Genomic DNA, 27,783 nt, shown 5'->3' on the forward strand with positions numbered 1-27,783 from the left:
CTTTTTTTTTTTTTGTAAGGCCACATGGAATAATTAATGTGGAATTTATCTCCATGTGGGGCCATGCTCTGTCCAAGGTGTGAACACTGATACCCATCACAAATTTTGAAGGAGATCCTTCCAGGCAAAGAGGCATTTTCTTATGGTAAACTCATCTCACAGTCTTCTCTGTCACTTCTTCCTTTTTCTAACTTAAGATTATTGTTAGGAAAAAAGCAGAAAAACATTGAGAGAAAAAGTCAGCGAATATCAAAATTAAGGAGACGTAAGGAGAGACAAATGTCTAAAGTAATCTTTGCATATGTAATTGCGTGTATGTGATTTCTGCACTATAAATAGCCACGTCAGGAAAGCATGACACGGACATAGGTGCTCGCAGCTGAGCTACACCTCACACGCATGTGTTCTTGTGTTTCAGTTGTGTGCTTTATCTCTGTCCTTATGCCTACAGAACACGGCCAACGTGCCAGTGAGCAGGTGCGTGAGACCACAGACTTGCTGATCTGACCATTATACATAAGACTTCCCCGAGTAGTTTTGAAAAATTGCATCAACAACCAAAGTAATAAAAAAGGTTACTGTAACTTTTTGCCTTTCATCTTGCAAACCGCATCTTCAGTCAGGGTATTTCTGTGTAGGCAGTGGTTTCACCGCCTTGCACTATGCTGGTATAATTTATGGCAAGTTAATTTTTTGCATAAATGACGAACAGAACAATTGTGCTCAGGGATGGGTCACATGAAGAGTGGGATTTTCAGTCCTTGCTTATTATTTGCTCTACCCCTCGTGTGAAGGGTTGCAAACTTTTAGGAAAAATTTACTGTTAAGCACTTGAAAATACTGTCTTTCTTTTAACTTAGTAACAGATAAAAAGTTCCACTAGCTTTTTATCACTCTGCCTGCGTACAGCCCCCATGTGAGGCCCAGAACCGGTGTGTTTGTTCAGACTGGTGCCACATCCCAGCACTACTGGAAAACTCTTCTCAGAGGAGCAAAGAGGAAGTACGTGCCAAGTTGTTCAAAGCGTTTTAACGAAACTATTTTCTTTTTGTACCGAGAACAAAAAACTGCTTAGCTGGCAAGCTCCATCCTGCCCCCCTGACCGTGGGCTGACCTCCCCCGGCCGCTCGCCTGTCAGCTTCCCTGCAGCGGCTGGCGGGGCCGTGGCGGAGGTGGCCGCCTGAGCCCGGGCCTCGTTTTCCCCTCACGCTTCGCCTCGGTTAGGGCGGCGAGGGCGGCCCCGCCGGTGAGGGAGGCGATGGCAGCGGCGACTGTCCCCTCCCGCCATTTCCTGTCAGGAGCCGCTCGTGGGCGCGGCTGCCGCCAAGGGCGGGAGCGCGCCGCGGTCACGTGCCTCCCCCTCCCCCGGGGCGGACTGCCGAGCGGGAGGGAGGGCGTCACCCGGTAGGGCAGGGCGCGGGCGCGCATGCGCGGGCAGAGAGCGGGCTGGTGCGGGCCGGGCCGGGCGGCCGCTCCCCTCGCTGGCAGTGCTCGCTAAGATGGCGGACTTCCTGCCGTCGCGCTCCGTGCTGTCGGGCTGCTTCCCCGGCTGCCTGCTCACCAGCGGCGAGGCCGAGCAGCAGCGCAAGTCCAAGGAGATCGACAAGTGCCTCAACCGCGAGAAGACGTACGTGAAGCGCCTCGTCAAGATCCTGCTGCTGGGCGCGGGCGAGAGCGGCAAGTCCACCTTCCTCAAGCAGATGCGGATCATCCACGGGCAGGACTGGGACCGGACGGCCCGCGAGGAGTTCCGCGCCACCATCTACAGCAACGTGATCAAGGGTGGGTGAGCGGCGGCGGCGGCGGTGGGGCCGCCCCGTGAGGCGGCGGGCCGGCGGCCGGCGGGGGGGCTCGGGGCGGGGGCGGCGGGGGGGTGCGGGTGGCGCCCTCAGGGCAGGCCGTCCGTGGGGCCGGGGAGGACCGTGGGGTCGCTGCCTCTTCCCGCACGGTCGGTGCTTTCGTTTCGGGCGCCTCACTCTTCCTCCCCCCGGCGTGGAGCGGCCCCGCAGCGGGCCCGCGGGATGTCACCCGTGCCCTGGCCGGGCGTCCCCCGCGGCGGGCGCTGGCCCGGGTGCGGCCCGCCGCGCTGTGAGGGCGGCCTCGGCTCTCGCCGCGGGAGCAGCGGTTTCAGTCGGTAAGATCCCGAGCCTTGCCATTTCCTGGTAACGCGATCGCAGTAATGAGCGAAAATGGATGGGGGGAAAAGATGCACCTGAAAGTGCGTGAGGATGAGACGTGTCCTGCGCCTGAGGAGGAAGCGCTCCCCGGACTTCGCTTCAGTGGGATAAACCTTGCCGTCGTGTTGGAAACTAGGCTGACACATCAGTTAACAGAAACCCACACACAGAGCCGCTTTTCATAGATGCGTTGCCAAAACCTCCACACATGGTGTAGGATTGGGCTCTTGATTTCATTGCTGTCATCCTCACTTAATTGGTCATCCTTACTTATTTTCTCTCTCTAAGCTAAATCGCTCATCAGATTTTCGGTTTGGACTGTGTAACCGTTGGAAAAAGTCTTAACTAAGTTTCTCAAAACAGCAAAGCGTTGTCAGACCTTGGCCCTGCTCTTGAAGGGGGCCGAGGTCTAGTGATTCTTTAAGAGAATTGGTTTACAGAATTGTTCACGAATCAAGCCTGGAAAAACTCTGAATAGGGAAGCAGTAGAAATCACGAGCATGGACATTGACCAGATTATCGTTTATTAGTAAAGTAAGGTACTTCCTACTTCTCAGAGAGTATACATGTACAAGTGCAGATCTATCTTGGAGGCTGCTTTTCTGCAGTCATTGCTTTCGACAAAAATTATGGAAGGGGAACGAAGCTTGGGGGGAAAAAAAATCCTTTGGCATTAAACAAGTTTATGTTGTTATACAGTCGTTTGTTACTACATCTTAATTTCCTTGTGTCTCTCTCTGCCTTTACAGTTGCTTCTTATTACTGGATTTTTTTTCTTTTTTATTTTTTGTAAGTAAATTTAGTACTAGAATTCATTTTTCTGCATTTCCCTTTTCAGTATGATCACAATGGTTTTTTTTGTTTTGTTTTTAAATCCTGTATAAGAGATGCTTAATAATACTCTGTTTCTCCTATAGAATATTTACCAAAACAACAACCAAAAGTGTGGGAAAGTCTCTAGGTGATACAGCTTCTTCTGCACTTCAACAGTAAAAACATACTTCTTGGAAACAGCTGTGATTTTAGTAAATATTGTCTTCATATCTTTGAAAATGTTAAAGGGAATGGTAACTCTCTACAATTAGATATAACTAGATACCAAGTTAATAGGAATACAAAGACTAGGAAACCTTAAAATAAGCTGTCAGATATTTTAACATATTCTGAAATAAGCCTTTAAACATACTTCATTTGTTTTGTATTTGTGCCAGGTAAATTTAATGACTGCAGATCGGCTCTGGAGATCAGAGGCACACATATCTGCAAGACAGCTTGCTTGGTAGCACAGATCAGGCATTTAGTAATTAAAAATAGTGCTTTTTCAAAGGTTAGACTTGTGCTATGGATATTATACTGTTAATCATGGCTGTGTTTTTCTGATAGCAAATATCTGAGTTTTGACGTTACCTGAAAATGTAGCACTTGAGTAGATTTTTTTTTTAGAAGCTTTCTGCTTTCCTACTGGGTGAATAGTCCTATTGAGCTTTGATTGTACAGAGTAAGTGCATTGTTTGAATCTTAGCATATTTGTAGGTTAGTGAAATAGTAGATGCTGAGAAACTCTAATTGTTATGCTTTTTCATGTTGTTAAAGGTGTGAGAGTCCTTGTAGATGCCAGAGAGAAACTTCATATCCCTTGGGGAGATCCTGCGAACCAGAGTAATGGAGATACGATGATGGCGTTTGATACTCGGTCAGTCACAGTGGTGCAAGGCATGGTGGAGACGGCAGTTTTTCTACAGTACCTTCCAGCCATAAGAGCTCTCTGGGCGGATAGTGGTATCCAGCATGCGTACGACAGGCGCAGAGAATTCCAGCTGGTAAGATTTGTGTTTCAGTGTTCTTAATTGAGAGTGTTTGAGTCTTGTTCCTGTGTTGCTTTTCCATAAAACAACTGATCAAGCGGCCTCCTTCTGGATCTTAAGCATTCTTGAATGGTAGACTCTTACACTGTGGTATTGCAAACAGATGCATTTAGCTCCTTTACCCACCTTTTTTAAAAAATATGAATAATAAAGAGCTGCTGACATAATTGTCCTCATTTCATATGTGAGAAAGCTGAGGTATAGAGGGCTTTTATGTTCTGTAATAAAGCTAGTACCTGTGTAGTGTTTTTTACCATACGGTTATTTTTACCCTTTGTTAACTAGCGCCATCGACTTTAAAATGGCTTGCAATAAAGGAAATCTTAATAGTAATGTGATTTTTAAGAAAAGATATGCATGGGTTAATGAGAAGAATTTAAAAACCACTCCCTTCTCTACTCCAATTTGGGCAGTCTAGCAAACATTCCCTCTGTATACTTCCTGTTTAATTTTAAATGTCTATGTTAATACTCATGTAATGAGATTTTTTTTACATTGAAGTTCTCAGCTGCAGATGGAGTATACAATTTAATAGTAGGGCTGAGATGGAATATACAGTTCAGTAGTGGTGTTGGAAAGGAAAAAGAAACATGTCTTGATTCTTGAGCTGGAGCTTTAACTGTCCGCGATAGCTGAAGTCCCTTCGCACCATTTCCATGCAAATGCTGCAAAAGGAAACGAAGGCTTTAAGTTAAATTTGCTGTTAATTGGCTCATAAACTTGTGAGTAAAGGCCAGTGGCATTGGGTTTTGTGGGGATGGACGTTGAGAACCTTAAAATAGATTAAATCTTTTCTTCTTAGGTCTCTTAAACCTAAGTGGCTTTGTGTTTTTATGTCTTAAAAATAACCTTTGTGTTAGTGTGAATCTGAACAATAGCCGATGATGTCTCCTGTTGAGCTATTATGAATGGTTGTGTAATCATACTCTGACTTAAACAGGTTGTGTAAATACTCTATAAGTATGTATTGCCATGATCATGGCATTTCTTCCAGAGATTGCAGAATGGGCAGGTGCTCGACTAGCCTATCACCTGCCCAGCCTAGTTCTGAGCTATGTAAATAAGTTTCTAATGAGACCTGTTGCTCCTTGCATTTCGCCTTCAAACTGACCATAAAAGGGTAATTGCTCTACTGGAGTCAAGACCCTTTTCTGGTGCAGATGTGACTTCTAGTCATATAATTGCTGTGCTGGAGTGATCTGTTTTAAAATCCGTTAAATTTTTTTTGGTCTCTGATTAGGCATGTTTAGTGACTTCCGGCTAAGTAGCAAAGAAAAGAGGAGCTATTACTATTCTGTCGTCTTGAGTATCTGAGAAGTAGGTTCTTTCCATAACTGAAGCATGTGCAGAGTTTCACTCTGAGTAGGATCTGAAGAATGTGTTCTTCTGAATCCGGCAGAAAAAAACTATTGCTTTCTTTTGGAAATCCCTAAATCTGTATAATGTTCTCTGCAAAAATATATATGGATCGTGTTGTGTTTTAGGCAGAACTCAAGGATATTTTTTCAAGTGTTCTTAATAGTTGATTACTGTCCTAATACTAATTTTCGAAAGTAAGGTAACTGCTTTATTTATACTTATATTGCTTTATTTCCTAAATCCTTTCAAAATCTCAGCCTGTGATGTTTATGCAAAGTTATAAACATGAAAAAAAAAAAAGCTGAATGATGTCATTGTATTGAGTGCAAGCAGTGTGATCAGTGCTGGCCAAGCGTGAAGTCTCAGTTTTACCCCAGTAAGCTTCCAGCTTAAGCTGTGATGGAGCTCCATGTGGGCGGCAGAATGGCAGAATGCTCCTGAAAGCAGTACGTATTTTTGCTGTACCTGCTGAGAGGCTTTGTGAAAGAGCGTTCAGAGAGTTTAGATACATGCTGTAATATGGAAGGAAGACACAAATGATTAAGGAGGGAGTGACAGGCATAGCCGAGTTAGGGGGTAGAGTAGGGGGAAGTTGGAAGAGATTGTGTCTGAAGTCAGGGTTCAAGACTGAATTATTAGCATTGTAGAATGGAGTAGAACGGAGAATAAGAGAAAAAATACTGTTCTACTTCCAGTTCAAGTGCTTGTGGCAAAAAATGTAATGAAAGGAGAGATGTCAGCAATCATTAGATGAGTAGGAGAGAGGGAAAAGTGTCATTAAAAAAAAGCTGGGACTGAATGTGGTAGAGGAGGAGATTTTGACTGGATATACTTCTTTTCAGAATGCTGAGTAAGTTTAACTTTTTTCACTGGACCAAGTTTGACATCACTGAAAAACATGGTTCATATTAAGAGAGCACAGGCAGGAGTGCTGCGAAAGTATTGTTTATCATGGGAATAGGACACTTTGGGGCAAAGGTAGAAGTGAGCAAATGAGGAACAGAGCAGTGACGGATAAGGAGTGAAAAATGTCAAAATTTACATAGAAATTCTGGAGGAAAAGAAGCAAGAGTGTATCGTTCTAGAAGCCATTTGTGGCTTGGACAGATAGGAAATACAGAGAGAGAGTCTTTAAGATTAAAGTTTCTGCGTGTATATGGTTAAAACGTAGATATATGTGCAGGTATGGGAGATCATTGAACTCTTCTTGCCTTTTTTTTTTTCCCCTCCATCATCTTACACTTACAATGCCAGAGATGATGCTTGGAGCCTAAAGAAACAATGTTGTCTTTTTATAGCAGCATAAGAGGGGAAAAAACAGAACTTGGTCATATTTTAATGGAATTAGAAATCAGCATTTCCATGACTAGTTCACTGGAGTGTTCTTCCGCATTTCGTTAACTTCAGTGGTCATGGGGATAGTCAATACGATTTATTTTCCTCGGTATAAAAATTGGGGCCTTCTGGCCACTAACAGCAGTATTTATGAAAATTCATTAGTTCAAGCTTGCGTAGTGCTTTTAAACTGGAAAGAGCTAATTACAGCTTAGGAGAATATATGCCACTTCCATACTTTGCAGGTGGTTAATATTATAATCCCTCGAATTCTATTACAAACCAAAGTGACTCAGGTGACAGTTCCACTAACACAGTTAACTAAAGGCTATTTTGGCCCTGCAGCTTAGTCAGTTTCTGTAACTTACACTTAGGATTCTGGTCATCCCTAAGCTTCCTCTCCTTCATCTACCGAGCTTATTTTTCCTATGGCTTCTAGTCAGGTGGCGAACATGGATTACTTATGGAGTTAGTCTGTATCAGCCTAATGCTTTCTGACATCTAATTACCATTGCAGATTTCTCATTGCAGGTTGATTTCTGGTAAAAATCTCCTGAAATGACTTGGATAAACACACCCATTATCTTAATTCTACAACATGCAAACCGATTTAACTAGACATTTCCTCACTTTTATATTTATACTTCTGAGCTGTTCAGTTTCATGGTTGTAATGGTTTGCCGTTCTCACTGAGGTTTGCTTTGAGGTGCTGGCAGCTGGGGAATGTCCAGTGCTGGTGCTGCGTATCTAGCAAGTAAGAGCACAGAAGAGTGGGATGAGAGCCGAGTTACTCAGATGCGTCATAAGCTTTAAATGTGTTAAAGGTTTGTTCTTCGTAAAGATAACTTTTGGGTGGGTTTGGAAGTTTGCTACCAGCAACTGCTGATCTTCAGATAGATATTTTGCCCTACTTGCAAATTTCACTGAATATTGGTGTGGGTTTTTTTAATGTCATGAACCTGCAATGCGCAGGGGCAGTGATGACACTTTATTCTGTCGGCATTTGCATAGAACTGCAGACATAGATGATATACTAAGGATGATAGGATGTGCATTTACCTCTGGATCCTGTTTACTTCTGTGACATGTCTGCAAGTGCTAGATCAGATTATAGAAGACAGGAAAAGGCGTGTTCAGCTTGAAGTTCTACTGCTAGTTTTGCTGCAGCTTCTCTGTAGTGTTTTCTATTGCAGAGTAGTCTTTTTGGAGAGTGTTCAGCTCTCCAGTTCCTGGAAGATTGTATTTTATCTTAATTCTGGTTGGGTGTTTCTGGGTTCTGTATCTGAATACAGGTGGGGCTGTTGAACACATGAGAACGTTAAATTAGCTCTCCTGGAAATTGTGAGTCCTCAAACAGCCACTGCAAGACATTAGTAAAATTCACCATTCCTTCAGGTGCATAGGCAACGTGTCCTTGAAATGTGCTTGGTTATAGAGTAATGACCCTGCAGAGTTCAGTGGTGTTTGAAGCCAGGCTAGGCTGGCAGATGTCGAGGTCTTCCTCTTTCTCAAGCATGCCTGCCCATCTGGTGAAACAGTTGTGAGGTCAGTCCTTCAGCGCCTCTGTGAAGTCACAAGCATCAAACCTGGAAAAAGAGTATCTTACCTGTCTATTAAAAGCATCTACACCATATTTGTGACGCTGAATTTCAGAAGCCTTTCAACAACTTATGCCCTCTGTAATGTGTTGATATTCCTCTCGGTATTCATCCTCTGCAACCTCCCCACACCCCTAAGTTGGAGGGTAGAGATGTCTTTCCCCCCTCCCTTTCCCAGATCTCCTCTTGGCTCTGGGATTGGGTGGTTGGTTGTCCTGCTCTGTTTCTGTTTGAAGTGTGTAGGTGGTGACTTTATTGGGATGTGCATGAGTGCAGAAACTGTTGGTAGAAAGTTTCTCAGACTGATAGAAGAATCTTGATTATGGATATGAGAATCGGTCACCTAGCGTTTCTGCAAACACGTGCATGGACTATTTGGGCACCTAATCATATAATTCAGAGTTACTTTATTTAAATACAATGTTGTAGTTACACTGAATATTGCTTAAATTTTTGTGGGGAAAACCAAAAAGCTGCTGCTTTATCTGTGTTGAAATATAAACTATTTCCCCTCTTTCCCCAATCAATAGGTCTGCCAAACATGAAATGACAGGATGGCATGTGTACAGTAAGCATGACTCCTTAAAGCCCTTGGGAAGGTTAGAGCTACTTGCCATTTTTCAGCCTTTACGTGAAAAAGGTTTATCAAAGCTTGTTGCTATAACTATGAAAAGCGCTTTACAAATTTATTCTTAAAAATGAGTCATCCAAATCCTCAGAAGAGACTCAAGGTCCTTGAGGATTTGCTGGTTTTTCTGCCCCAATGACAAGATAATGCTGGCTTTGGGTTTGTATTAATAAGGCTCCATGTAAGGTTTATAACTAGAGTCAAACAGTAAGGAGGTTTTTGAGTTTCCTTATTCTTGGTTTGTTGGCAGAAACCTTTCAATGTGTGTACTAGTGTTTTGGTAATGGGGATTGACTGTAATATTTTAATTGATCTGAATCAGTCAGGTGAATTTTTATACTAATTTAACACAAAGTGCCTTTTTTATAATTTTCCAAATTGGGATTAGGACTTCTGTTTCAGCCTTTGTGAGTTACTGTGCTTTGAAAGGCTGTTTCTGGGACTGCCTTCTTCCCTTTCCACTGTTCTTCCTTTCCTGCCTGCTGGCTTTTCTTATTAGGAGTAAAATATTGAAGTGTTTGGAGAGTGATGCTCTTGTATTGCCAATGGATGCTGTAGCACAAGCTGGTCTGTTTTTACTGAAGAACATCTTTGCCATAATTTTTTCTGAATGTTACTCTTTCTTTTTTGCTACTATTATTTTTAAGCACAGGTGCAGCTCTGGATTGAGAGGGCTTTCAGTGGGAGCTATCTTGATGTGGACATTACCCCAGCATGCAGGTGCCATGCAGAAGCATGCTGAGTTGTCTTCCAACCAAGAATGCTAGCTAGCAACTTCTTGGAGGCCTGTGTGCTACACTTTGTGCAAGTGTATATTTTCTGTGTGGTTTCAGTGCAACCTCTGAGGATGGAATTCTTAATTCAAACTTGTACCAGATACCTGTTTATGGGGAACCACTGCTTTTCAAATGCAGACTTTCACAATACAGTGTGGGAGCAGATCAACGTGTTCTTATACATACTCTGTCTTGGAACAAGCTATGTCGTGTTGATAACCGTGTGCCTTAGCTTCCTAAATGTTTTGTTGCAGAAGGCTAAAAGTGAGCTACTTTTTGCAAAAAAATTGGATTTCTGAAACTGAGCCTTGATTAAATAAAGGTGAAATATAAGTGCCCTTCTGAACGTGCTGTGAGTGACGACAAACTCTTCAGAGGAAGAGACTTTCTCACCCTTTCACATCTTGAATGTGTGAACCTGTTTTCAGCAGATTTTTTTAAATTGGTGCAAATGTGTTAGATGAGCTTTTGCTGCTTCTGCAGCTTAGAGTGTAGCATGAGACCTCAGTACAAACATTCATTCAGAGCCCATTTCCTTGCTGGCTATTAACCTGCAAGAGACTATGTGTTAGTACTTGTAGAACTGGCTCATTACATTACTTTGCAGAATTTAAATGCAGCAGTGGCTACACCATTCTGTGTCCCTTTAGGAATGACTTACTAAATGAAGCCCAATCTACACTACAAAGTCCCCATATTCATGGCTGTCAGCAAATCTCCATGCTGGCAAAACATGTGGTATGAATGCAGCTGTGATCTTCCATCTATATAGGTGAAATTAATTTTGCACCTAAGGCAAAGAATACGGAGTGATCTTTTTCATATGTTAATATGGAATCCTTTAGGGTTAAGGTGCAATGCCAGGGGCAGCGTTGATTTGTGCTGCTGTTCCCTCATTTGAACTTACCGTAAGAAGACTTCAGCCTTAGAGGCTAGTTAGGTCTGTTCTCACTGAGCACGTATTACACTCCGATTGTATTTGGATGGCTGTTCTGGCTGTCTTTAATGACCTAAACTTCAGTTCATGATAAATGCTATTTATATGTTCTGAGTTCATGTGGTAGCTGAGGAAGGTGCTTAAGAAAATGTGAGAAACCCCAAGCGCAGCTGAATTTACTACATACGAAAAGCAATAGAATAACTGTTCTAGTGTTTCACATAGAAAGCAAGATAATCTCTTGCACAGTAGACACAGCATTGTGTCTACTGGCACTTTTTTTTTGTAAGTATCTAAGCTTACCACAAATCAGTTGAAGGTGCAGAGCCTGCCGTTCTGCAGAACAGCGAGCTGTGTCACTGGCAGTGCTGATGGAGTCTAGCTGATACCAAGAGGTATCTTGTATTGCTCTGGAATATGAAACCTTTGTTTATACCTTAAACGTGAATCAATGTGTCATAGAACACAATATTAATGTGGAGGAATTTTAAATATAGAAAACACTCTGAATTCTTTGTCACCACAGTAACTGACAACCTCAGCTACTCCAGAGAAGAAAATTTTTGGACTATAATAGGCAGTGAGCTGACTTCTACAACGATTAACTCACTGTACCATGCTGCACACCTCTCCATCATGGCCATTCGTGCCTTAAATGTTTTCCCAGTACTTCATAGCCTCCTCAGTTAAAATAACTGGAATGTCATGCTCCTTTTCAGTGACTTAACCAAGGAACTGAAAAGACCCCAATTTTTTTTTATGGATGAGAAGCACAGGAATATGTAATTATACATGAGTATCTGTATGTTTTTCCTTTGTTTAATGATGCTGGAGAAATAATTTTAAACAAACTGACGGGAGTCTCGGCAGACTGCCTGGAAGCCCTTCTCACTGGGCCTATGATGATGTTTGATCACCCACTGGTGACCAGCTAAAGAGGATGCAGAATCTTCAGGTGAGGAAACACAGTGAACTGATACCAGCTGTAATTCAGTGTCTACACAAAATAGTGTGTAACAAAAAAAAAAAAAAAAACAAACCAAACCCAAAATCTCAGTGTGGGCTCATCTACTAAAATTTTACATGTGGATGGTATTGGGACCTTCAACTGTTTTCACTAGCAAACAGTTATATCCTTGCTCTAGTAATTAATTTTTAGTGCTTCTATTTTTAGTTAATTCCTAGTACAGAATTGTACAAGTGATGTGAAATGTTTGCAGCCTCTTGGATTTTGCTGCTGTTCAGGGAGTCTTGTGTACTGTACTGTTACTTTGAGTGCTTTAGACACAGCTTTTACTAATTTTTAAAAACACTAACATTTATGTAATGATACATGTAGATCTTTCACAAGACCTAGTAAATGATCACTGAATCTTGTCAGGTAGCTTGTAACAAGAGCTGATACATCAGTATGTCACTGTTTGCAAACAAAATACCAGAAATTAACTGAAATGGATTCTGCTAATTGAGGCAGAGGAAGGAACTAAAAAGCATTTGGTCATCTAGATTTCTGATGAGGCTGAAATAGGAACTGAATGTGCTTTAAAACTGAATTCTAGTGATACTTCAGTGCATGCATTGGTACATAGTTTAGGGTTCTGATTTTGAAATGTTGTGATTTAGTTTACAGAGTATGTAATAAGGGGATTCTCAAGCATCTTAAAGTTCAGTATGGTCGGTTCCAGTCCTGATATGTTTCCACATGCCAAATATTTGTCATGTTTTTGGGAGCCTTTGCTGGTCTTGTACAACTTGGAAACAAGTAAAGCTCTAAATAATGGATGGCAGATTTGCAGACTCACTACTGCTTCAGTGTTAGATTAAATGCAGTTTGAGTTGCAAACACATGAAGTCATGGAGCCAGTGGGTCAGTGCACTGAAAGAAGAGCAAATGTTTACAGTCTGGTTCCAGTCTGCTTTGTGTGCAAAACATCTAAAGTTTATATACATGCTTCCCAGAGTGTAAATAGTAATTGGGAGGTGGCTGCTTCGTCTTGGTTAGTGCATGTTTTCATGTGACTTCTGTGTCTGCATGTGTGCCGTGACTTGGAAGATCTGTTTCATCAAGAAATTTGAAAATCTTTTGGAAAGTATCAGTGTCTCTCCTAAAGTAAACTTTCTGGGAGAGGAGTGTGACTTGTAAATACTTACTAAGGGAGACAGTAAAAAGGTCTTCGAAGAAAGAAAGTGCACCTGATCTTATGGACAGCATATCCTAATTTGCTTTCATGGATTAATTTCTGTTTGGGTTCTGGCAAACAGGAGCGTCTTCATTAGATGCTCTGGTTCAGCATCTGTTTTGTTCCCTGTGCCATTTATTGCATTTCTTAATGTGGCTCTGATCTCTAGAAGTGGCTGCAGTAAACTTGAGTTTGCTTCATTTTTGGAAGCATTGATGATCCTAAGGAAAATGACACACCAGGACAAATGTTGTATGTTCCTAGGGTTCTTAACTGTGGGAAAGAGTCTCAGTAGACTTTTGGGTTTTGCTCTTGAGTTGTACAAATGAAATATTACTTCATACAACTCAAATCTATGCAGTTTCTTAAAATTCTCAGCTGTTTGTAGAGTACATCCCGGATTAGAAATATGCTAACAGAGTGCCTTGCGTGGAAGAAATTGTAGTTTTGTAGGCTGTAATAGAATGGTGTTTCATGCCTAAAAGCTGTAGGGAATTTTCATCTTTTTAAGCAAGTTTTGTTAAGAATCTGGCAATTACATCCCTTCTTCAGGAGAAGGGAGGGATACCTAGCTAAGAAAAATGAAATTGGATTTCTTCCCTCTTAGGAAAGTCATTGAAAACTGGAACAGTTTGCTCCGCAGTATACTAGTATGTGGATCGATTTCTGCTTAGTGCTTGATTATGTCTTCATTTGGTTAATTGGGATAGCATGTTTTATCTGAAACAGTGGAAACACTCTACTGATTGGAGTAAATCTGAGTCTGAATTGTGTATGAGGTGCTTTGAAGGGTAGTGCAAAACTGAATTCAGTTTGCAAGAAGGAGAAACAGCTGATGCTGAGTCCCTGTTTGGAGTACTTAGTTCTAGACTGACTTGTGCGTGGCTTGGCTTACCTCCCCTCTTTCACGCGCAACTGTGTGGGTACGGCAGCCGTAGCAGATGCTCCTGGGTAGCCAGCAGCCTGCAGATGCTGCTGGGTAGTTGTAGTGTAAGAGCTCAGGTTGGCGTGCTCTGTCTTCCTCCATTTGTTATCCACATTTTGAGAATTATGGATTAATTGGATTACATGGTGAATAGGGGATAATAGATTAAAGGGATATTATTGGGTTAAAACCCTTCTTAAACCCCTTCACCTTTCTTTAATGCCATTATGTGAGATAAAAATGTCAGTCGTGAAATAAACTTAGTGTGACTCCTTCCTTTTCTGGTGCTTTTGTAGCTTCATGCTGTTGAGCACCCTCCACCCAATTTGATTCAGCTGCTACCAAAAGGTTTTACAAAAGATAACTTCTGTGAGTCAGAATTTCAACCTTTCCTTTTTTCAGGGCAGATAACTTGTGTGACCAAATGCAGGACAGGTTTCACTTCTATGCCGCATGATGCAGTTCTGATTGCTTTGAAGAAAGTCAAATACAACTTGAGGTGCACGCAGGAAGTGCTTAAAAGCGGAAATAGGATAGTGCTCTCAGAGGTGGGATGACCTGTGACGCATTTGTGATGTGTGTTGGTGAAGAGCAGGATTATTTTGCGCTCTATAAGGAAATGTCGTCTGCGTCTGAAACTCTCCAGTCTTACAAAGAAGTGGCAATTAACCCAAATGCACTTAAATCTGATCTGCTCATTTTCAAAGATAAAATTTAAATGACTATTCAGATGGCTGAGCTGGAGCAAAAGAAACTAGGAGATCCTGAAATGTCACATCTTGACACATGGTATCCATGCTTCAGCCCTTTTAAGGATGGTCCATTAAAGTTTCCAGTGGCAGCAGTGCCATTTTAAAGCAGTTTGCGCTTCCTTCTTAGGGAGGGAGGGATTAGTTTGACAGGGAGCAGTTGGCTGGTCTGCACATGGCTGCAGTAATGCTCATGTGGGCATTGTCCCATTTGGGGACTGCTTTGTTTTGGTGGGAGTGCCAGTTTATGCTGGTTTTAACATAACTTTGGCCTTAACTAATCCTTAGAGAAAGGATGCATACTTCTCTCCAGGAAATGTGTTTTGTGTAGGCACACTATCAAATATTTTGACCCAGACTGCAGTTTGGTAAGTAAATATACTGTTGCTTACCTCGACACTTTCCTCTAAATACCTTTAGCACCCTTATTTAAAATTAGTTATGATACATGGTTATTGTAAACTGCCAAAACACTGCTCATGAAATTGCTGCTTAAACAGAGAGCGCTGTATCAAGCGTTAGAGTGTAGGAGTGGCAGTTGTTTCCCAATTTGTTTCCCCTCACCTTAGGAGATACTAAGCAAGTTGCTGAATTGCTGCTATGAAATAAAACAAGTATCTAGTTTTTAAATTTAGTTCCTTGTATAAACAAGTTATAGGTATGAATGTGTAGCATGTTTGAAAGAGGAATCCTCTTTAGAAAGCACTGGAGGAGTGACCAGTGAGAGAAATTAATTTGTAGAAACCTGAAAACATGAAGGAAGTAAGATTATTTTATTTACCTACAAATCTGAAGCCAGTAAAAAACCGAACCAGTTCCATGTCTCAACGTAAGCCGTGGTGCAACTTCTACTGGCCTAACAATCAAGACAATTGTGGATTTGAGCTCAATACTATAATTAGGGCTAGGTGCATTCATGGCATACATGTATCATCTGCCTCTTTTGTGTAATGCTATGGCCATCCTTCCTTTGGGTAGAGGGGAAGGAGGTTGTAGTGCCCTCTAGTACCCTTCCCACTAGGAAATCTGTATTGATTTGACAAAAACACTTCTCCGTTAATTATCTCTGCTTATTACTGAAGTTTCAGAAGACATCTGGTGAAACGTCAGTAGCAGCAGTATTGATTTGCAGTCGGTTGTCTTTTGAATCAGCTTGGGGTGGGGTGTCAAGAAAATAAAGGTTAGACTCTTCTCTCTGGATTCTTGCCAAAATCCTCAGATATGGATTTATCTGGATTAAGCCTCTAACAGGAAAAAAAATATACATGATGAAGTGTATGCTATAAGGATTACTAGGGTGTTGTAAGATGTGGAATTTTAAGGCTATGATTATTCCTCCATCATCTTTCTTCCTTCAAGCTGCTTTTCCCATGTTATGGATGGTTTGGTTTGTGTGTCAATTTAGGCATGTATATGCCAGCCTAAAAACATTGCAGTTTTGTAGTTACCTGTTATTCTAAACTAGGCTTTTAAAAAAAGCTTTTTTTTTTGCTGCTGTTCTTGTTTGTTTGTTTGTTTTGTGGTTTTGTGGGTCTGTTATTAAATAAAATAGGAAATCTTTGTTTCTCTTTTCCCAGAAATTCAAGTAAGGTCAGAGGAGAAAATGTTCAGAGGTTCCTGTAATTCTAATCTAGAGTTACTAAGTTATATCTCCTATTTTCTTTAAATATTGGATTTGTTCCTTCAGATACTTAATAATTCTTGTCAGTTCAGTATGTTCCACGGAACTTGCAGCCAAATGTAGATGGTTTTGATAAATTGTACATTTCTTTCTTTAAACCTTATGATGACTAAATCTGTATTTGATGCTTTTTTTCTCTCTCTCTCCTTTTTTTTAAGTGATTGCTGTTGGAAAAAATGTAGCGTCTGTGTTCCCCTAGAAGAGCTAAAAAGCCGTTTGGCTATACTAAGGTTTCAACAAATCATATTTAGCTTGCTGACATTGTTTTCATGGAAACCAAATAAATTGGTGCCACTTCCTGGGTTTAAAAGATGTGTTCATCTGTTGCATATTTCTTGTAGTCTTTTTTTTTCTTTTTCCTCCCCAAAAATATTTTTGTGGTTACTTTGCTTTAGGCACTAAGTAGCAACATTTTAGACAGTAATCTTTTCTGTGCCATGTTTTGTTTATGAAAGATAACTAATCTGGTTCACTTCAGAAGACCACACAAGGAGCAACAATGCATTATGGGCTTATAGGTAAATGACCAATATGTGCTGTAATCCTGTCTTTGTAGAAAGAGTGCATTACATAAAACTTGAGATGATTCATTGTACAGGCACAAGTAAGACTAGTTAAAATAAATGCAGTGTTGTAAGGGAAGCTGTTGCCTTGATAAGAATATGATTTAGTTGTAATTTCTTGTAAATCACTTGTATGTTCATGATGAAATGACTTGCCTTGGCTTTCTTCAGGAAGGATCACAAGGCTCCAGGAGGCACACAAGCTGTTTTGAATCAAACCTTTCTGAAAATGAATACATGACAGTTATGAATAAAGTTATTTAACAGGCAACTTCCTGTGGTTTACATGCATTTCTGAATCAGGAGATTGAAGGGTTGCAGCTGAGATGTGTATACTCCATCTGAACAAAAAAAGGCCATCTTCTACAGGCAAAGTGATTGCTTAAAACATGGTATTCTGGTATTATTTATTTCAATACTGTATTGAGAGAGCAAAAGTGTAGTCACCTGACAGTGGAAGATTTTGAAGCTAATGTGTAGGCCATTAATTCTGTTGTACTGGGGTGTGTTCAAGAAGTTTGCTTCATTGCAGTATGTCAGCCTGCATATGAGAAATGCGCTCAAGCGTGTGTTTGGCTTTGTCACTTCTATTGGCATCTTTGGGCCTGTGCTTTAAGTTAAGTAGAAGGAAGTGGGCAGCAGATGAGCAAGGCCCAGCAGTATGGTTCCTGCAGCATAACATCGGTAACCTTCAGCCACACTTCAGAAGTCTGCAGTTCAGAACTGCTCTACTGCAAAAAGGGCTTTAGAGGGTTTACCTGCATTTAAAAAAAAACAAAACAAAACAAAACAAAACAAAACACCACAAACAAAACCAAACCCAAAAGTTTACTTGTGGCTAATTTAAGGTCTTTGCATGACTATACTTTTTTAACTAGATCTTTAAATCAGAACATATTGGAGAACTATAAACTTTTCTAATGAGGGTAGATCCCACAGTTTTTCAGTCTCCTGTTGGCTTTGTCATTGGTGTGGCTCCTTTGTGGCGTGACTGCAGGAGATTGACGGCTGCAACAGCCACGTGACGGGCTGGGTGAGGTGAGCCACACTGGAGTTAGTGGGGCAGAGTGGGGAAACCCAGTTTCTTTTTTCTAGTCATCTAGGGTAAACCAGAGAGTTTACAGTTTGTCTGAAGGGAAATTTTAGAATGCAACAACTGTCTGTTGAATACAGCCATGTAAATACAGCCACTGTCACTGATTTACGGAGTGAGATCTAGTTCTGTATCTAATATCAAGAAAAAGCCTGGCACAGAAGCTGCCTTTGAAGCAGGGTGGTCGTACAGGGTTGTGAATAGATCATTTTCTTACTCGCTTTTAAAAATTGATAGCGTTAAGGCTTTCCTTGGTTGTTGTGTGGTAGGTTTTTCAGTGGTTTTCTCTTTGTTATTGCATAAAATACATAGGTTCACCCCTTTGGAAAAAGATAGGAAGTCTTGTTTGGTTGCTTTGTAATGGCACCTTTTTGAAACTTGTTTAGAACGGGTCCAAACTCTTCAGTTTTACAGTAGTGCATCCTGATAACGATCTGTTAGTTGTGGTAATTTGCTGTTCAAGAGTATCTGTAGTTAGCAGGGCTTAGTCTGCTAATACAAAGATGTCCAGGTCAGAATATTACCACTAGTCAAGGCTTGTAGCCGTATGATATGGAAGGGTGTCTGGAATGTGATGGAAGAGCAGATGACAAATTTGAAGCTGTTGTATGTTCCTGATGCTATTCAAATTGATAAAAGCCAATGACTGAACAACTTTTATCCTCAGTTGAGTCATGTTGATTGCTGTTGCTTGGTGTGTCGTATTAGTTGTCTGAATAGATTTTCATGAGGGAAGAACGCAGTGACTGAGCCGAAGATGTGGAGGAGGGCAACTGGTATGTCACTACTTTATTAATGGTATTATGCTTGTAACTGATTGCCTTTATAGTTTAATCTTTTCAGTTTCAGAATGGCCACCTTAATATTTGTCTGCCATTGACTTTGATACGTGACGGCCTAGACAACTAAGCAGTCTTCTTGGTGTGCTTCCTGGCAGTTACTTTACTGTTGGATATGTGGCTCTAGAGCATTGCTGTTGCTGCAGGCTGAGATATTTTGCATTTGTGTTTTCAGGAAATCCCCTCTTTTGGGAAGCTGCTTCTGGGGGTGTTTTGTGACCTTTACAGGCTGTGGCTTACTTGTTTGCTCCAACTGCTCAATCCATTGCAGTAGCAGTAAGCCCTGGGACTTAAAGGAGAGGTGGTAACTCATGCATTCCAGTACTGCAGACTTAATGCTTCTTTAGGGAGTAGGCATTGCTGTAAGTAGCACAAAAAAGAGCTGTCTAAGGTTAAAACATACGTGTGCATGCACACGCACACACGTACATACAGCCTCTGAGGTATTCTAGAATAAATATCTCCACTTAATGAGTCTGAAATCTGGCTGATTTGTACATAGTCCTGTGGGGGAAGGAGGGTTGCCAGCTCCTACTAGGACCTAAAAAAGAAATAAAGTCTGACCTTAAACTTTATTTTGTCTTAACATCCAGCTACAGACAGTGGTTTTTGTACCTGGAAGGCCTGAATTCTGATCTTCTGCTTGGGAAGCTGGATGGATTAGTGCATCACAGTTGTGTGTTTTTATTTTCTGTGAAATAGGAATGCTTTTCCCCATACACTTTCCTTACAGGATTGAGGCTAGAATAGATTTCTGAAGTGCTGAAAAAGATGTAGATGTAAAATACTGCCATCATAGCAATCAGTTGCTTGCTGTGTGCCGCCAGGCTTTAAAATGGTTAGTGTTACTGCTGCAGCTTGTCACCCGAGAAAATCGGTAATGTTAAGCCAAATAGAAGGTAAAATAAGGTAGAAAAACTGTGTTGGACTCTTTCCCTGCAGGTATGTCGAGCACAAGGCATGTTTCAACCAGAGTCCCAGTCTTGCCTAATTAAAAGTTGAAGTTCAAATTGCACGCTTAAAGGTGTGGTGTCTACTTGTATTATGTAACTTACTTTAGTACCTAGAAAACTTGCAAAGGTACCTGGCTTATGTGTCTGCCAGAACCCTTTTTTGGACTGTTATTTACCCTATCCTACTTTACTGCTGCTTAGATGGCACAGTTTAATACTGAGGTTTGATAGTCTTCCTAGATAAGTTTGCAGAGTTCAAATTAAGTGAGGGGAAGTCATTATCAGGGTGTAACTCCTGTTCTAATTCACTTGTCTGGCTTAGACATAGTCACCCCAGCCTTGGATGCTTCTTGAATTTCTCATCAAGAAAATTCAGTTAGAATTCTTGCTCTTCCACCAGCAGAGTGAAAGCACAGATGGTTTCTTTTCTGTATTTACTATAAAGTAAATAAGTTACAGCTTAGTAATCAAGAGCTTTCGAAAGGAAGGATGTTTCTGCTTCTGTGATGATGCTGAGAATCTTTAAAAGGTGCTACTTCCCGTTGCAATAAATTTAATCAGTATGTTACCTATTGCAAGTGAACTCGGGTTCAGCAGCATCCTTGTAAAAGTTCTTTTATCCCAGCTGGATTTCTGGAGAGTTGACTGTAGTTCAGGCTTACAATAAAAAATATCTTTAGTTCCACATTACTGGAGGGATTAAATGCTGCAGTTACTGTTTGCAAGGACGATGATGGCTTGAATCCAGAAGATTGCCTGCGTAGTAGATGTGATGCTCTATGGCAGCATGGAGCTCTGTTCGTTACTCCCAAAGTAAGGAGTTCTTGTCCAACTTGGTCTCTGATAGGAAAGTTCAGTAAAATGCTTCATCTGTTGTGCTTTCTCATGCTCTCCTCTGCTAGTCATTTGCTGCACTCAGGGAAGGTACCTCTATGAATGGGATTGCATGGCAATGCAGTTATAAATTATCTCCAGTGATTAATCCCTGTACCTGAATCCCGGATGTGCAGACACTTCAAAGGGTTAAAAGAATTGAATGTTTCTTTTCATAATGAAAGTGTGGTTGCTTCGTTGATACTCCCTGTGGATAACACTGTAGGATTTATTTAGCAATTCTAAATTTGGAAAGAATTTAACTATTATTAATGTGCCTACCTATGCTTTTAAGCTTAAATATTAAATGGGCTAAAATACAATGTCAGTTGTGTTCTTACAATAGCTGCTTAAAAGAATGGTAGTGATTAAAGCTTACAACACTTAAATCTAGACTTTGGTAAATTAACTGGATTTTAGAATGTAATCTATTGGGATCAAGTGTGCCACTTTATTTAAATATAACTGTTTGCTTTGTTTTTAGGGGGAATCTGTAAAGTATTTCTTGGACAACTTGGATAAACTTGGAGAACAAGTAAGTTGGGTTTTTTTCAGTCTTGAGTTTTAACTAGTCTCTGATCTCTGGGTTTTAAACAGATGAAATGGGATTAATGGCTACTCAAATGACTATCTTTAGTTACCTTTGACTGTCCCATTATCTCAGCAGTTTATCACTGACATGTCAAACACACAGGGCAATGTAAGGGCCAAGAGACTTTCTGGAAATAAAACTTCTGTAGAAATTGAACAAAAAACAAGTTACAAATGCATGTTGAGTTGGAAGACTTTTAAAGTAGTACTTCGACACTAATTGATACCCAAAAAATTACTGCTTTTGTTTTTACATATCTAGTTAGGATCACTAAGTTAAATCAGTGCACAGGTCATTTGTACCTTTCTGTAGTATCTACTTTAAAATAAGCAAACTTGGTACAGAATAAAACATGTTTTCTCTGGGGCAAAAGCTGAAATTTCTGTAGACTACTTTGATAGAAATGTTGGTTACTGCTTGAATAATGAAGCTGTGTGCCGATACTCATTAGTCCTGTATTGCAGAAATGGCATGTGGAAAAACTGCCTTTAAAATAGGATGCTAGGTTGAACTCCATGGGGAGGCAGTTTCTCCATGGTCATTTCCAGCTGATGGCTAGCAAATGATGAAGGAATCCAAACCACTTCAATTGAATCCTGTTACATCATGCTTAATTTCATGTTTCTTTTTCTCTTTAACAGATAAAAATTTAATTTTAAGCCAGACTATTTTTCTGCTTTGAACTGTCATTTTTCTAACTAGAGCACTGGTGGTCATCTTGCAGAATGCATACACTTCCTGGATATCTTGCTTGAGAACTCCAGCACTCACTCTCTGAATTTCTTATTTGGTCTTGATTTAGAAGGCAATATGAGAACTGCACTCACTTTAATGAACTGCTAAACTTTCTGCTACTGGTGGCTTTCTCATAGTGTTTGAATCCAATGCTGCTTTAGTTTCAAAGGTTACACACACACACATATATATTTGTGCACATTTGGGTAAAGATTTTTGCAGCTTCTTTTCAAAGTTCTTTATTTAGAAGCTGTGGTCCATTCTTTGATTAAAGCATGAAACTTGAAGTCACTAGGTTTTTTAATATTTTTATATACACACACACTTACTGTAGGTCTGATGTTTCTGTGGGAACACTGAGCTCTGAATTACAGCTTTTCTGGTTTAAAGTTAGACCAAAAGGTGTTGAGATACAGAGGAACTCTGTGAAAGACCTAGTGTCATAGAATATGGGCTGTTGTCTATTAGGTCTTTGTGGAAAAAGTGCTAGCTAAGTCTTGTTACTAAGCAAAAGATTTGATGGGTTCTTCTGGTTTATTCTTATCTATATGCAAGATTTGTCTAATGATTATTTCCCCAAACTGTATTAATTTAAGTATTTTACTATTCTTATCTGATACAACTGGGCTGGCCTGCAACTAAATTGCTTAAACAGATAGACCTGCGATTCATGTGCTTCTTGCCAAAAGGGAGCTCATGATAACAGCGTGTAGGGAAAAGAACTTCATGTTCAAATTTAATCAGATCAGCAAAACAAGAGTGGCTGGCTGGCATAGGCACATGGGATCAGTTGGGTTCCTTGCAACTGTGTGTTGTTATTTCAACTGCCAGTGCTGACTGTATGTATTCAAAATATCTCATAGCTTTCCATGTTGTGATTGGATCTTATTCATGCCTTAAATTCTAATTTTAACTAGGCAAACAGTGACATGGTAGCCAAAAAAGCTACCTGATAACCAGAAGTAGTCTGTTAGAAGAAAGCAGACTGTAGTGAATTTGAAGAAGGAGATAATTCAGGAAGAAAGCATACGTTCAGAGACAATATGTATCCTTGGGAAGAGCTGCACAGAAAATAATAAAAAGCTAGCATACCCCTGCTGCCCCTAACACCACCACCCCCCACCCCCACCCCAAAAAAAAAACACCAAACAAAAAAGAACAAGCAACCAGAACAAAAAAAAACCCCAACAACAACAAAACAAAACAAACCCCCACAACCCCACCCCAAAATGGAAGAAGGTGAGAAAGAAAACAGCCCACATGGAAGATTGGGTCAAGTGTAGGAAAGAAGAGTGTGCTTGGGATGCTTGCAGGAAAAGTACTGATTGACAACCATGAAACATTGAAAGGATTTCCAAGATAATAGTGCCATCCAAGGAAAATATTCATCTAATGCTGCAGTCTTCAGATATGGAAAATGGGATCAACAGTGGGAAAGGAGCTAGTTCAGAATTGCTACAGCGGAAAGCTGCTAGTATCCCAAGGATCGGGGCAAAAAGAAAAAACATAATCATCCTTCAAAAAGATAACTAAAATAGTGGGAGATTTCTTAGGAGGAGTTGTATTTATTTTCCTGTAGCCAAATGATGGCTGTATACCAAGCACTTGAATTCCGGTGCACTCACTTGCAGTGTGTTGCATCAGGGTAGCCATTATCTGGTATAAAACATGGTAGGTCTTCTGTGCACATAGAACTTGAAAGCACCTGAAAGGATTGTATTTGTGGTTGCAAGTGTGGAAGCTTTCCTAAGGCTTTCTGGTTTTGTTCTGAGAACTTGACACTAACTTCCTGAATAACAAAAGATTATACGTTCCTGTCTGAAAGATGGAATAAGTGTTGAACCTGTGATGTTCTCTTGCCTAAATGTTAACAGCTTTACTCAAAATCCCTTCCTGTGTGCCCAGTGACATTTGATACAGTTGTTGCTCTGTTCCTCTGACTGTTCTCCTGCTCTAACAATTTTTGGTAGAAAAGGCCCAAGATCAATGCAAGAAATAAAGAGAAAAATCTTACTACCCTTTAAAGTTGCTTCTTTTAATCGGACAAGGGGGTGGCAGCACATGTCTTGCTCAGTTTGGAGGGAATATAGTACTGCTTCAGCAGTTCAGCTCTCCTGCAGATTTAGGTGGTGCAGGTTTTGGATGTGTAACAGTACTTCAGCAAAAAGTGCAGGGTGGGGAGCTTGTGCTTCAGAGGGCTGCTTTGTAATTTGTGCCATGATAAAAATCAGTGCCTTAGTCATTGGCAGCTCAAATAAAGAAACCTGGGAGTTCAAACAAAACGGTCTCTCTCTAGCTAGTTTCACTTTTGAGCTCACATAGTAAAGCAGAGTGATCCTTGAGTTTTTGGAGCATAGCGCTCACTTCATGATTTTAAAAATTGCTTCCTTAAAGGCTGTGGATCAAACTTGCCCAGCTGCCTTAAACTTGGAATACCAGTATTTGAATTGCCATGTAGTTGTGTGTTTGTGCACCTCGCACCAGCTTGTTAGTTGAATCAGACTTTCTGGACCATGGTCTTGCATATCTCTATAAAAGCTCCAAGTCTGGTAACTGGCAGTGTCAAGGGAACATTGTAGATTATTCATTAAGAGGAGACTAAAATTCCAGCTCTGAAACCTAAATCACTCTCTCTGAAGTTGTGAGAAACGCTGGAAAAATATAAGAGTTTCCATAACAAATGAACAACAACCCTTTAAACTTCAGTGCAGACAGCTGTCTGTTGATCTGATTTTTAAATAGCAGAAAGACTTGGACCGTATGCAAGAGTGTAATTCTAAGAATGACGAAATCGCCAATATGAGTCTTGAATTTCAGGCTGTCGAAAGCATGAACATAAGAATTCTTCCTGTTAGCATCTGCATCCGTTGATGATGACTGTTCATGTAACAGTCAAATAGTAAAAAAAAAACAAACCCAAACAACCACTTATCCTACCTATTTAATTCTAGGGGAAAAGGCAGGCTGGAGAACTTCAGGGTACAGCTGTCTCAGGTGCTTTCCTAGGCTGTACTACTGGGGCAGGGTTGCTGTCCTCAGCTGCCTGTTTCTTCTATTCTACTAACTGCACAGTATGTTTTGAACAAAACTGGGCTGTGTGAGCCCACAAGTGTGCCACACAGATAATAGAATTGACTTTTTGGACCGATGCAGCTGGATGCAAAAGATCACGGCACAAACACAGTAAGTTGCTTAGGTTTTGCTTTTCTGGCATAATTGATTGCCTTAAAAATTACTTAGTGGAGCAGCTGTTTTTCTGGAAGCAGCCGTGCAGCATGCACAAGAACATGGGAGGAACTGAGTGCCCACTGCTAGAACGGGATACTGCTGTGTTGCTGATTTAAGAAACCTGTTTTACACTCCATTTGCTGTATGGCAGTGTTGGCAGCCAGCATGTTCCCCAGCTTTGTGGGAAGAGAATGGATGAAGCATAATGTCATCCAGAATGAGGGAAACTGGCGTGAGGAACTGATGGTATACCTCTCAGGTTGTTTATGGATCCTTGTCATGTGGCAAATGGAAAGTTTCAGTTCTTTGGGGTACATGTTTTGATTTAGTATTGCGTGTGTTTTCTACTTTGGACTTCAGATTTTTCCATAATGCTTCAGCGTTAGAATATAAATACACAAACCTGTGTATATTTATTGAAAACATCGAGCCGTTCCTCTGCGAGCTTCTCTCTCGATTACAAGTCAGTGGTGATTACCATGCCTGTGATACGTATCCTAATTGACAAACTCTCCTTTTTTGTTTTATTTTTTTTTAGGATTATCTTCCCTCACAGCAAGATATACTGCTAGCACGAAAACCCACAAAAGGGATTCATGAGTACGACTTTGAAATAAAAAATGTTCCTTTCAAAATGGTTGATGTAGGTGGCCAAAGATCAGAACGGAAACGTTGGTTTGAATGCTTCGACAGTGTCACATCGATACTCTTCCTTGTTTCCTCGAGTGAATTTGACCAAGTGCTTATGGAGGATCGGCAAACAAATCGCCTTAAGGAATCCCTGAACATTTTTGAAACAATAGTCAATAATCGGGTTTTCAGCAATGTCTCAATCATTCTCTTCTTAAATAAGACGGACTTGCTTGAGGAAAAAGTACAAAAAGTGAGCATCAAAGACTATTTTCCAGAGTTTGAAGGGGATCCCCACTGCTTAACAGATGTCCAAAAATTCCTGGTGGATTGTTTTCGTACTAAACGCCGGGACCAGCAGCAGAAGCCCCTCTACCACCACTTCACCACTGCTATTAATACAGAAAACATCCGGCTAGTTTTCCGTGATGTCAAGGATACCATCCTTCACGACAACCTCAAGCAGCTTATGTTACAGTGATGTGCAAAAAGACATTTTTATTTGAGCAACTTTTGTGTGTTGTTTTTTTTTTTACAAGGAGTTTACAGCAAGAGTAGGGAAATCCAGATACTGTCAGACTTCTTGGTATGTGGCTGAGAACTGCTGCTGAACACATTATTGCCAATTTCTGCAGAAATTCAGGCTTAACCTCTTCCAGTGTAGCTTCAGGTTGAGTCAAGCTGTAATTTTATAGCAGAACTATGTCTAAGTTACCTGTAAAGTGATAAATTTGACCTTTTAAGAACCTGTATATTCTAGAAAATTCATTCTACCTTCAGAATTCCAAGTCCAAACTCCAGTGAAACGGTTGCAATTGTTAGACTGTGGCAGTAATTTAAGGGGGGGAGAAAATTTTTGCATCTAACTTCATTATGAAGACTGTGATACCATAGCTGACTTATGATTTCTCAGGTCTTTTGTTGATTGGAAACCCCATAAATCCCTTGCTGGAATCATCTGTTTGAAGCTAGGATTCCTGGGTGTAATATACTTCCTGTTTAAGTATAAAACTTTGCGTGGGGTTTGGCTAGGACATGCTTTAAAAATACTCAGATTGGGAGCTTCAGATGTACCTGGCAGGAAGTATTAATGCAGGCAGAAGTCTAGTGACGAGGAATTAGTGAATGGCACAGTACACGGTTTCACTCGATTGCATTGTACGTAAGTCTTGGAGCCATGGCAAAGCACAGAGCACTATGATACTGTCCTCTTGAAATTCTGATGTGGGAAGGGGGAGCCAGTGCAACTTGTATTTCTTATCTTCACTAACCAGATGTTACATGTAGGTACCTTACCTGTTCTTGAAGCGCTTTAATATAGCACTGGTTTATTTTTATTTTTTCATGACTTCTTACAGTGTGCCTCATCGTAATCAATAAGCATTTGGTGATGGATAGGAGTACTTGCAAACCTAAGTGCCTCCTTGCGTTCTGTCCTCCTACAGTATTTTCAGTGGCCTTATGTGAGCATGTGTGTTCCCAGCAGAGGCCTTTTATAGCTGACACCGTGAAGATGAATGTTTTCTTCTGAAAAAAGACATGTCACAGCAGAACGTGCTTCAGCTGATGAGGTCCTTTCTGAGACTTTCCAATTGGGCCTAACAATCCTAAGTGTACTTGAGCCAAATATGTTGCACAGCGTACTCCAGAGTGCTGCTTGTGACTAAGAATATTTTACAAAAAGTTCCATTGCATTTTCACTTATTTATTTATTTCTGGGGGGGGGGGTGTTACCGTTGCCATGTGATTAAACAAAATAATAAAAAAAATACTTGTTGCCCAGAAATCCTCATATACCATGACGTATATGAGAGTAAGCTTGTGTTTTAAAAGGTAGTACAGCTACCAAGTTTCCCCTGGACTGTAGTGTCATGTAGGCAGTTCAGCTTGCCATTTTTCCCCCATGGAACGGGCCAATTCCTGTGGATTGTGATACTGGCCAATACTTTATTAAATGAATTTTTATTAGCATACTACACATGTGACAAGTGGTGTGACATAATATTCTCACTGCTTGGAACAGTGTCCCTGCTAGAACATAGGAAAGCTGCCTATCTTCTGAACTTA

General features: G+C 40.7%; 1 protein-coding gene across 1 annotated transcript; it reads left to right on the forward strand.

Moving 5' to 3' along the window:
• The first annotated feature begins 1,419 nt into the window (after positions 1-1,419).
• Positions 1,420-27,438, forward strand: GNA13 (G protein subunit alpha 13). Its single transcript, XM_064467500.1, has 4 exons — positions 1,420-1,782; positions 3,771-3,997; positions 21,016-21,066; positions 25,625-27,438. Exons 1-4 carry the CDS (start codon positions 1,500-1,502, stop codon positions 26,195-26,197), a joined length of 1,134 nt encoding a protein of 377 aa, XP_064323570.1. The 5' UTR covers positions 1,420-1,499; the 3' UTR covers positions 26,198-27,438.
• Positions 27,439-27,783: the final 345 nt, after the last annotated feature.

Source organism: Phalacrocorax carbo, chromosome 16 (assembly GCF_963921805.1).
Source record: "Phalacrocorax carbo chromosome 16, bPhaCar2.1, whole genome shotgun sequence".
NCBI classification, from domain to species: Eukaryota; Metazoa; Chordata; class Aves; order Suliformes; family Phalacrocoracidae; genus Phalacrocorax; species Phalacrocorax carbo.